The sequence below is a fragment of the Stegostoma tigrinum genome, chromosome 15, assembly GCF_030684315.1.
Source record: "Stegostoma tigrinum isolate sSteTig4 chromosome 15, sSteTig4.hap1, whole genome shotgun sequence".
Taxonomy (NCBI): Eukaryota; Metazoa; Chordata; class Chondrichthyes; order Orectolobiformes; family Stegostomatidae; genus Stegostoma; species Stegostoma tigrinum.
Genome location: NC_081368.1, coordinates 65,075,129 through 65,086,842, shown reverse-complemented (window position 1 = coordinate 65,086,842; position 11,714 = coordinate 65,075,129). Strand labels below are relative to the sequence as shown.

The window sequence follows — 11,714 nt, the reverse complement described above, 5'->3', positions numbered from 1 at the left end:
ACCTGAAAATTCCCATTCAAACCACATACCATCCTGACTTGGAATTATATCGCCATTCCTCACTGCCAATGGGGTCAAATCCTGGGATTCCAGTGCTACAGCATGTGTGTGCTTCTGTACCCCAAGGAGTGCAGTGCCTCAAGAATACAGTTCACTATCACCTCTCTCCAAGGCAATTAGAGTTGGTCAATAAATTCTGGCCTTACCAGAGATGTCCACTTCATGGATAAACAAGAAAAAGAAAACTCTGCCAATTTTAAACTGACTGGATACTGTTTCAGCTGGTCAGAATGTTTGGGTCTGCAGCAGAAATCTTCTGGGGCCTTATGTTTAATCCTAACATGTGTAAATAGAATGACTTTCCTTTTAACAAACTGACCACTAACTGCAGGGTCATTGGACCTTGTACTGGTCTCAACCCTGGTTAGGAGATGAAATTGTCATCCAATGCCATGAGCAGTATGAGGAGAAAAGGTTAACACGCAAGCTCCTCAGATGAACGCTTGAAATGTGATAGAGAATGGAGAAGAAAGAATTGGCTTTATCTGGATTCTCTCCGAATGACCGTCAGACGCACCCTCCTGAGGACACTGTGATATTTGAGCAACACAACTCTGTAAATGTATGTGAAAATCTGTATATGGGGCTGATGCTTCTGGGATTCTGCTTGTGGTGTTTTGTCTGTGGGGTTCAACCGGGGCAGCTGACAGCTTGTGGGGAACCCAAGAATTGTCACAGCATGGTCGTCAGCGAATCTTTAACTGAACCATTCTATTTCCATTTGACTTGCAGGTTTGCAGACCAGCTCAAGTGGGTGTGTGTGTGTGATGCCATCTGCTTTAACTCCATTATTTATAGTGACCCATTTCTTCGGTTGGAATTGAAACTTTGCTGAAGTGTCCTAAGTGCGCTAGGAATGGAAACACAATGTGGAGGGAACATTGTTCAATGTATCCCTGGGGCAGCATGCTGTTGGCTGTAAGGTCTGTAAGGAGGTCATATTCCTTGTATTCAGGAGGAAGGAAGTAGCTTCAGAATACACAGACATGATTATAAGGCGGCAGTGTGTTGACCTGACCCTGGATACAATGGCATAAGTAGTAATAAAAATAGACAAGATAGGCTGGGGTGTTTTTCACTGGAGTGTAGGAGGTTGACAGGTGACCTTATAAAGGTTTGTGAAATCATAAGGGGTATAGATAAGATGAACATCAAAGGTCTTTTTCCTTAGTGTGGGGGAGTTCAAAACTAGGGGCATATTTTTAAGGTGAGTGGAGAAAGATTTAAAATGGACATGAGGGGCAACTTCTTTACACAGAGAGTGGTTCGCGTGTGGAATGAACTGCCAGAGAAAGTACTGAATGCAGGTACAATTGCAACATTTAAAACAACAAGTGGATAAGTTCATGAACAGGAAATGTTTGGAAGGATATGAACCAAGTGCAGGCAGGTGGGTCTAGTTTAGTTTGGGAACATGGTTGTCATGGGCTGCTTTGACAGTAGGTTCTGTTTCCATACTGTATGACTCTGTGCACTCTTGCCTATCCCTAATTGCTCAGAGGTCAGAAAAGAGTCAACCACATCATTGTGGTTAGAGTCCAGAACAGGTGAGGATGACAGATTTCCTTCCCTAAAGCGCAACTGTGAACGAGATGGGATTTTCCAAAAATCAGCAATGGACTCAAGGTCATCATTAGACTCTTACTTCCCAATTATTTATTCAATTCAGATTCCACCAAATGCCATGGTAGGGTTTGAACCTGGCTTAGGTTCCTGGATTAATAGCCTGGGGATTGTATCAGTCACCAGTGAAAGTTATTGCAATGTCAAACCTATCCCTCACACTTGGCCTCCATGTTGTCATTCCATTGCGCACAACAATCCCTTTTTCACAATTGTGATCTCACCTTTTAGGAGAAAAGAGCGAAGAACACCAGAAAGAAACAGAGAAGATAATATGTTCACAGAATCATAAAATTGTCACAGTGCAGCAGGAGGCGAATTGGGCCCATTGTATCTGCATTGATTCCATCACCTTGTGCTAACATCCTGCCTTTCCCCCATATCCCTGGATGCCATTCCTAACCAAAAAACAGTCTAACATCCTCTTGAATGCCTCAATTAAGCCTGCTGCCACCACATTTTCAGGCTGTGAATTCCATTCGCTGTGAAATAACAAGATTCTTACAAAACCCTTGCTTTGTTGCACATCATCTATTCTGATGATGGAAAGGTAGTTTCCAGTACACAATGGAAGTGTTCAGCAAAGCAGTCACCCGCTCTGTTTCATCGATCCATCATACAGGAGATCAAATTGTGGGCAGTGAGTACAGTAGAGTGGAGTGAGGGAACTGCTTGTAAATCACTGCTTCAACTGAAAGGTGTGACTGGAGCCTTGGATGGCGAGGAGTGAAGAGGTAAATAGGCAGAAGTTACACCTTCTGCGATGGAGAGATCTATACGCAGAGATAAAGTCAGAATAAGACGTAGGAGCAAAAGTAGGCCAATCAGCCCATTGAGTCTGCTCTGCCACTTATTTAGATCATGATTGATTTGATAATCCTCAACTCTAAATCTCTACCTTTTCCCCGTAACGATTGATTCCCTCAACATCTTTCTGCTGTGAAGAATTCCACAGATTCTCTCCCCTCTGAGAGAATAAATTTCTCTGCATCACTGTCCCATGGGTGGGTGACCCATTATCCTGAGATTATGCCCTCTGGTCCTAGGTTTTTCGAAAAGGGAAAGCAACCTTTATTGGATCCCAATGTATAAGTAGTAGTTCACATGCAATTATCAATCTGGGATAGAACTGAAAGTTCAATATTCTGGGGTATGGCTGTTACAGGAAAGATAGGAAGGGAGGAAGAGTAGTGTCATTTTTGATTAGGGAAAACATCATGGCAATGCTTGGAGTACTGGGGGTTGTCCAGTGGGTAGACATGGGTGGAACTGACAAATTAGAAGGTGATCACTTTGGTCAGATTGTATTATAGGCCTCCCAACAGTCAGCAGGAAATAGAGGACCAAATATGTAGGGAGCTGTATGGATAATAGGGTTGTAATAGTAGGGGATTTTAACTTTACAAAAATAGTCTGAGACTGCCATAACGTTAAGGGTTTACAATGGGGAGGAATTTAAGCGTGTTGAAAAAAGAATTTTCTCTATTAATGAACTAGAGAACAGGGGAAACCTTGATCTCCTCTTGGGAAATAAGGCAGACCAAGTGACTGAAGTGTCAGCACAGGAACACTTTCAGACCAGTGATCATAATTCAACAGATCTAAAATTGTTATGGAAATACAGCATTTAATTATGGTCTCCCTGCTACAGGAAATATGTTGTGAAACTTGAAAGGGTTCAGAAAAGATTTACAAGGATGTTGCTAGGGTTGGAGGCTTTGAGTTCTAAGAAGAGACTGAATTAGCTGGTGCTATTTTCCCTTGAGGATTGGAGGCTGAGGGGCGACCATAATGAAATCTATAAAATCATGAGAGGCAAGAATAGGGTGAATAGTCAAGGTCTTTTCCTCAGCATAGGGGAGTCCAAAACCAAAGGTTTAGAGTGAGAGGTGAAAGATTTAAAAGGGGCCAAGGTGCAATGTTTTCATGAAGAAGGTGGTGTGGGTATGGTATGAGTTGCCAGAGGAGTTGGTGAAGGCTGGTACAATTACAGCATTTAAAAGGCATCTGGATGGGTATATGAGTAGAAAGGATTTAGAGGGATATGGGCCAAATGGGTCTAGATTGATATCAAATATCTTTTCAGCATGGATGTGTTGGACCAAAGGGTATGTTTCCATGCTATATATCTTTATGGCTCTGCAAAAGGACAAGGTAAAGTTCTAAATTGGGGTAGGGCCAATTTCAATGGCATTAGAGAGAAACTTTCAAAAATTGATTGGAGGAGGCTCTTCACAGGTAAAGGTACATCTGGCAAGTGGGATACTAAAAAAGCGAAATAACAAGAGTTCAGGGCCAGCATGTTCCTGTTAGTGTAAAGGGCAAGTCTGGCATGAGTAGGAACATTGGATATCAAGACAAATTGAGGCTCTGGTCAAGAAAAAGGGAGAGCCATATGTCAGGTATAGACAGCTAGGATTAGGTGAACCCTTAAGGAATATAAGGAATGTAGAAGTATACTTAAGAAGAAAATCAGGAGGGCAAAAGGGGGCACAGCTTTGGGAGATAAGGTAAAGGAGAATACAAAGAGATTCAACAAGTATATTAAGGGCAAAAAAGTAACTAGTGAGAGAATGCGTCCCCTTAAAGATCAACAAGGCGGCCTATGTGTGAAACCACAGGAGATAGGTGAGATCCTAAATGAATATTTCAAGTGAGTATTTATAATGGAGAAGGACATGGACGCTAGGGAATTCAGGGAAATAAATAGTGATGTCTTGAAAAGAGTCCACATTACTGAAGAGGAGGTGCTGGAGGCACAAAGATAGATAAATTCCAAAAACCTATTCAAATATGGGCTGCAGATCGGTATGACAGGTCGGCACAACATCAAGGGCCGAAGGGCCTGTACTGTGCTGTAATGTTCTATGTTCAATGTAAATGTATCCCAGGACATTGTAGGAAGATAGGGGCGAAATTGCAGGGTCCCTAGCAGAGATATTTGTATCATTGATAGCTATGGGTGAGGTGTGAGAAGATTGGAGAGTGGCTAATGTTGTGCCATTGCTTTACAAAGTCTGTAAGGAGAAGCCTGGGAACTACAGACTGGTAAACCTGACGACAGTGATGGGTAAGTTGTTGGAGCGGATCTGAGGGACAGGATTTACATGCCTTTGGAAAGGAAAGAACTGATTATGGATAGTCAGCATGACGTTTTGCTTGGGAAATCATGTCTCACAAACTTAAGAGATAGCAGGAACTGCAGATGGTGGAGAATCTGAGATGACGAGGTGTAGAGCTGGATCAACACAGCAGGCCAAGCAGCATCAGAGGAGCAGGAAAGCTGACGTTTTGGGCCACTTCTCATTTTTTTCTGAAGAATGGTCTAGGTCCAAAACGTCAGCTTTCCTGCTCCTCTGATGCTGCTTGGCCTGCTGTGTTCATCCAGCTCTACACCTTTGTTATCTCACAAACTTAAGTATTTTTGAAGGGGTGGCCAAGAAGTTAGATGAAGGCAGAGCTGTCGATGTTGTCTACATGGACTTTTGCAAGACTTTTGACAAGTTTTCACATGGTAGACTGTTTGATAAGGTTAGATCACATGGGATCCAAGGAGAGCAAGCCAATTGGATAAAAAAATTTGCTTAATGGTCAGACATAGAGGATGGTGGTAGAGGGTTGTTGTTCAGACTGGAGGCCTGTGACCAGCAGTTTGCAGCAAAGATCGACACTGGGTCTAATGTTGTTTGTTATTTTTATAAGTGATTTCGAAGAGAATATGGAAGGCACAGTAAGTAAGTTTGCAGATGACACCAAAATTAGTGGTATAGTGGACAGCGAAGAATGTTATCTAAGAGTACAATGGGATCTTAATCAGCTGGGCCAATGGGCCAAGGAATGGTAGATGGAGTTCAATTTAGATAAATTTGAGGTGTTGCATTTTGATAACAGAAACCAGGGCAGGACTTACACAATTAATGGTTGGGCCTTGGGAAGTGCTGTCGAACCTACACCTATGGGTGTAGGTACATAGTTCCTTGAAAGTGGTGTCACAGATAGACATGGTGGTGAAGAAAACATTTAGCATGCTTGCCTTCATCAGTCAGAGTATTAATACAGGAGTTGGGACATAATGTTACAGCTGTACAAGACATTGATAAGGGCATATTTGGAGTACTGTTTACAATTCTGGACACTCTGCTACAGGAAGGATGTTGTTAAACAGGAAAGGGTGCAAGAAAAATTTCCAAGGATGTTACTGGGATTTGAGAGTTTGTGTTATAAGGCAAGGCTGGATAGGCTGGGGCTATTTTTCACCTGGATTGTCAGAGGCTGAGGTGTGACCCTATATTGGGTTTTAAGATCATAGAGGTATAGATAACCAGCCAACTGAGCGAACCAGCACTGACCAGCTCCCAAAATTCAAATCCAATTAGGATGTACTAATGGGATAGTAGGAACTACTAATGGATTGAATTCCTTAAATCTGACAACCTACAAACGGGAGGAAAAATGGCAATGACAGTGTATTAAAACCTCAACTGCTTCACAAACATCATAAGCTAAACAGGCCAATGCACGCGTGTGCAGCCTGGTCTACACGTGCGTCAAGCCTTGCACCATGTACTTAACTCTTCTTTTCTTCACTGTATCAAAGCTGATACATTGCCCACTTTTCAAGGTAAACACTTTATAACTAGACAGCTAAGATCTTTTTCCCCAGGGTAGGTGAGTCCAAACTAGAGGGCATAAGTTTGAGGTCAGAGGAGAAAGATTCAAAAGCGGTGCAACTTTTTCACACATGTATGTCAGGAGCTGTCAGAGGAAGTGGTGGGGGCTGGTACAATTACAACATGTAAAAGACATTTGGTCAGTTACCATAAATAGGAAAGGTTTAGAGGGATATGGGTCAAATGGCTAATGAGACTGAGCTCAGTTTAGAACTGAAAAGTTGGACTGAAGGGTCTGCTTCCTTACAGTATGACTCTATGACTCTATCTGTGGGCAAACATATTTGTCCCACTGGGTGCTCTTGTGTTTTTAAGAGTATGTTTCTCAATGGATTCTGCTCATTTTGTGAGACACAAGTGGTTTGAGCTGTTCTAATCTGCTCAGAAATGCACGTATCTTGGCAGGGTAAACCTCCTTGCAGTATTTCTGTTAGTAGAAGTAAATAATACCTATAGCTTCAATTTTTGTCAAGGAAGTCTAATTTCTGAATCAGCCGTGTCTTCCTTTTTATCTCTTTCACCCCTCCCCCAGGCTGCCCCAAATAAACATGTGGTTGAAGGTGATGAGAACATGGAACGAGGTAACTGGTCCTCCAAGGCTGACTATTTTCTCTCAGTCATCGGCTGTGCAGTCGGTCTGAGCAATGTCTGGAGATTCCCTTACCTGGCTTACAAAAATGGAGGAGGTACTGTAGAGAAATTCAAAATATAGCACTGTAGAAAGCATTGAATTAATAAGCATGTTGACAAACAATGCAGACTTGAAATTTCTGACACAAGTGACAAGAAATTATATGTCAAATGATGTCTAGTTATAAAGTGTTTACCTTGAAAAGTGAGCAATGTATCAGCATTGATACAATGAAGAAAAGAAGAGTTAAGTACATGGTGCAAGGCTTGAGGCACGTGTAGACCAGACTGCACACACGTGCATTGGCATGTTTAGCTTATGATGTTTGTGAAGCAGTTGAGGTTTTAATACACTGTCATTGCCATTTTTCCTCCAGTTTGTAGGTTGTCAGATTTAAGGAATTCAATCCATTAGTAGTTCCTACTATCCCATTAATACATCCTAATTGGATTTGAATTTTGGGAGCTGGTCAGTGCTGGTTCGCTCAGTTGGCTGAATGGCTGCTTCGTGATGCAGAATGATGCCAACGGTGTGGGTGCAATCCCACACCACTGAGGTTACTGTGAAGGACCCACCTTCTCAACCTCTCGCTTCACCAAAGACAATGGTGACCCGTACGTTAAACACTAGTGAGAGTGCAGCCCTTTGATCTGGTAAGACTATGGTGCCTTTACCCTTGCATATAAATAGGACATCACTTTTCTACTCTTCCTGTCAAAGTAGAAAAGCTGACATTTTCCCACCTAATACTCCATCTGCCAAATTTTTGCCTGCTCAGTTAATCTATCTATATCATTTCATTGACAATTGTCACCCTCTTGACAACTTGTTTTCTGACCTTACGTTTCCAGAAAATTTAGCAATCTAAATTTTTGGTCCCCTCATCCGAATTTCTGGTATAGATTATAATTATTTGTGTCTTCAGCACTGTTTCCTGTGACAGTCCCATGAGTTACAGTTTGCCAACTCAAATATATGCATTTATCCCAATTTCTGGCCAGCTAATCAGCTCTTTATACATCTTAATACATTAACACTTCCATCATGAGTTCCTATTTTGCGTGGCTTCCTTTTATGTGGCACCCTGTCAAAAGTCTTTTTGGAATTTCAAATGCACCATATCTACAGGTTCTTGTTTATCCACTTTGCCTGTTAGTTTCTCAATGAGTGCATGTAAGATACTAAAATGATTTCGTTGTCACAAGGCCATATTGACTCTGTGTGTGTAACTACCTTATTAATGGATTCCAAGAATTTATGAGAAATGTCAGGCCCAAAATGTCTTGCTTTCTGCATCCTTCCGATCTAAGCCGCAGATGTTATATGCTAACTTCAGAGATGCCTCCAAAATGTAAGAAATTTTGGGTCATTGCAAACCATGTCTTTGCTAACTCTGGGATTTATGTTATTCGTTCACTGGCTACATCACCATTTATTGCCTGTCCTACATTGAGCAGAAGGAAGTTAAGGCTCAACCACATTGCTATCGGTTTCGAGTCACATGTAGGCCAGACCCCTGGGTAAGGATGGCTGATTTCCTTCGTTAAAGGCCATTTGTGAACTATGTGCACATATGATGATCAATAGTGGTAATGCAGTAATTATTAGGTGACATTAAATTTCCAGGACTTTAACAGATTTATAGAGTTCTATACAGAAAAAGGCTGTTTGGTCCAACTCTTCCATGCCAACTGGATTTCTCAAACTAAACTAATCCCATTTGCCTGCATTTGATTTAGATCCCTCTAAACCTTTTCTATATACCTACCTGTCCAATCGTCCTTTAAATGCTAAAACACTACCAGCAGCTACTACTTCCTCTGGGCGTTCATGCCATATATGCACCACCCTCTGTGTAAGAAAGTTGTTCCTCAGATCTCTTTTAAATCTTTCCCCTCTCATTTAAAACCTATGCCCTGTAGTATTGAACACCCCTACTCTAAGGAAAAGATCTTTGCTACTCATCTTATCCATGCCTTTCATGATTGGTAACATCCTTGTAAATATTTTCTGCACTCTTTCCAATTTAATAACATTCTTCCTGTAGCAGGGCAACCTGAACACAGTACTCCAAAAGTAGCCTCACCAACGGGCTGTAAGCTGCAACATGATATCTGAACTTCTGTACTCAATGGTCTGCACAATGAAGGCAAGTGGGCCGAACACCTTCTTCCCCAACCTGTCTACCTGTGAGATAGTAAGAACTACTGATGCTGGAGTCAGAGATAACTGACCGGGCAACATCAGAGGAGCAGGAAAGCTGACGTTTTGGGTCAGAAAATGAAGAAAGGTCCCGACCCGCAATGTCAACTTTCCTGCTCCAATGATGCTACCTGGTGCTGACACATTTTGCTCTTCCTTGCTAAAACTGTCTTCACTTACAGGATCCATATTGCTCTATTCCCTTCCTATTCATGTATTTGTCCAGGTGCTTCTTGAATGCTGCTATTTTGTCTGCTTCCACTGTCTTCTCTGGCAGCGTGTTCCAGGCACTCACCACCCTTTGTGTGAAAAACTTGCCTCATACATCTCTTTTTAAGCGCTCCCCACAAAACATGAATCTGTGTCCCCTAATAATTGACCCCTCCACCCTGGAAAAAAAAAAGCTTCACACTCTCCAATCTATCCATGTCATTCACAACCTTACAAACTTCTTTCAGTCGACCCTCAACCTCCTGTGTTCCAGTGAAAACAAACCCAGTCTATCCAACCTTTCTTCATTGTTAAAATCCCCCATACCAGGTAACATCCTGGTAAATCTTTTCAGTGCCCTCTCCAAAGCATCCACATCCTCCAGGTAGTTTGGTGACCAGAACTGTTCACAATATTCCAAGTGCGGCCTAACTAAGGTTCTATAAAGCTGCAGCATAACTTCCCTATCATTACACTCAATGTCCCTTCCAATGAAGGCTAGCATGCCATAAGCCTTATTTTACTACCTTATCTACCTGCACTGCCACCTACAGTGATCTGTGGACCTGCGCACGCAGATCTCTGCATGTCAATATTCCGAAGGTTTCTGCCATTCACTGTATAATTTCCACCTGTACTTCATCTTCCAAAATGCATCACCTCTCATTTGTCCGGATTAAACTCCATCGGCCATTTTTCTGCCCATGCCTCCAACTGATCTATACATTGCAGTATCCTTTGACAATCCTCTTCACTGTCTGCAACTCCACCAATCTATGTATTTTCTACACACTTACTAATTAGATCATCTACGCTTTCCTCCAAATTGTTTATGTAGGCCACAAGCAGCAGAGGTCCCAGCACTGATCCTTGTGGAACACCACTAGTCATAACTTCCATTCCAAAAAGCATCCTTCCACACATACTCTCTGTCTCCTATGACTAAGCCAGTTCTGTACCCTTCTTGTCAGTTCACCCCGATACCATGTGACTTCAACTTTTCTACTGGTCTGCCATGAGGGAACTTGTCAAAGGCTTTACTGAAGTCCATGTAGACACCATCAATCACCTTTCCCTCATCAATCATCACCTTCAACTTCGAGTATGCTCCTCCATTCATCACGATCATACCTGATAGTCCAACTCAATAGTCTAATCCTGCTTTAGAACATAGAACAGTACAGCACAGTACAGGTCTTTTGGCCCGTGATGCTGTGCCTACCTATTATCCTACTTCACGATCAAACTAACCTGCATACCCTTCATTTTACTATCATCCATGTGCATATCCAAGAGTAGCTTAAATATCCCTAATGTATCTGACTTCACTACCACTGCCGGCAGTACATTCCATGAACCCACCACTCTCTGTCTAAAAAACCTATCTCACATATCTCCCCTATATCTTCTTCCAATCACCTTATAATTATGCTCCCTCGTGACAGTCATTTCCGCCCTGGGAAAAAGTCTCTATCTACTCTATCTATGCTTCTCATCATCTTATGCACCTCTATTAAGTCACCTCCAATCCTTCTTCACTCAATGAGAAAAGCCCGAGCTCCCTCAACCTTTCCTCATAAGACCTGTCCTCCAGTACAGGCAGCATCCTGATAATTCTCTTCTGCACCCTCTCTAAAGCTTTCACATCCTTCCTATAATGAGGCGACCAGAACTTAACACAATATTCTGAGTGTGGTCTAACCAGGGTTTTACAAAGCTGCAGCATAACCTCGCAGCTCTTAAACTCAATCCCCCTGCCAATGAAAACCAATGCTTTCTCCCCATAAGCTTTGATCCAATTCACCCAAGTGCTATCTCTAGTCGCCTCTTGAATACATTCAATGTTTTGGCAGCAACTACTTCCTGTGGTAATGAATTCCACAGGCTCACCACTCTTTGCATGAAGAATTGTCTCTTCATCTCCATCCTAAATGGTCTGCCCCGAATCCTCAATCTGTGACCCCTGGCTCTGGACACAGCCACCAATGGGAATATCCACGCTGCATCTACCCTGTCTAGTCCTGTTAGAATTTATAAGTCACCATGAGATTCCCCCCTCATTCATCTGAACGCCAGTGAAAACAATCCTAACCTAGTCAATCGCTCGTCATAAGTCAGACCCGCCATCCCTGGAATCAGCCCAGTAAACCTTTGCTGCACTCCCTCAAGAGCAAGAGTATCTTTCCTTAGAGAAGGAGACCAAAACTGCACACAATATTCTAGATTTGGTCTCACCAAGGTCCTGTATAACTGCAACAACACATCCCTGCTCTTGTACTCAAAACCTCTCACAATGAAAGCCAAAATACCATTTGCCT

General features: G+C 42.4%; 1 protein-coding gene across 3 annotated transcripts in view; it reads left to right on the top strand.

The window, feature by feature from the left end:
• Positions 1–414: 414 nt before the first annotated feature.
• Positions 415–11,714, top strand: part of LOC125458774 (sodium- and chloride-dependent neutral and basic amino acid transporter B(0+)-like) — a 34,989-nt gene continuing 23,689 nt past the window's right edge. For 2 of the 3 annotated variants that reach the window (XM_048544416.2, XM_048544415.2), the window contains exons 1-2: positions 415–622; positions 6,886–7,039. In XM_048544416.2, coding sequence (XP_048400373.2) covers positions 521–622; positions 6,886–7,039 — 256 coding nt within the window. In that variant the 5' untranslated portion in view covers positions 415–520. The remainder of the gene's footprint in view (positions 623–6,885; positions 7,040–11,714) is intronic. The other variant, XM_048544417.2, reaches the window with a different exon arrangement.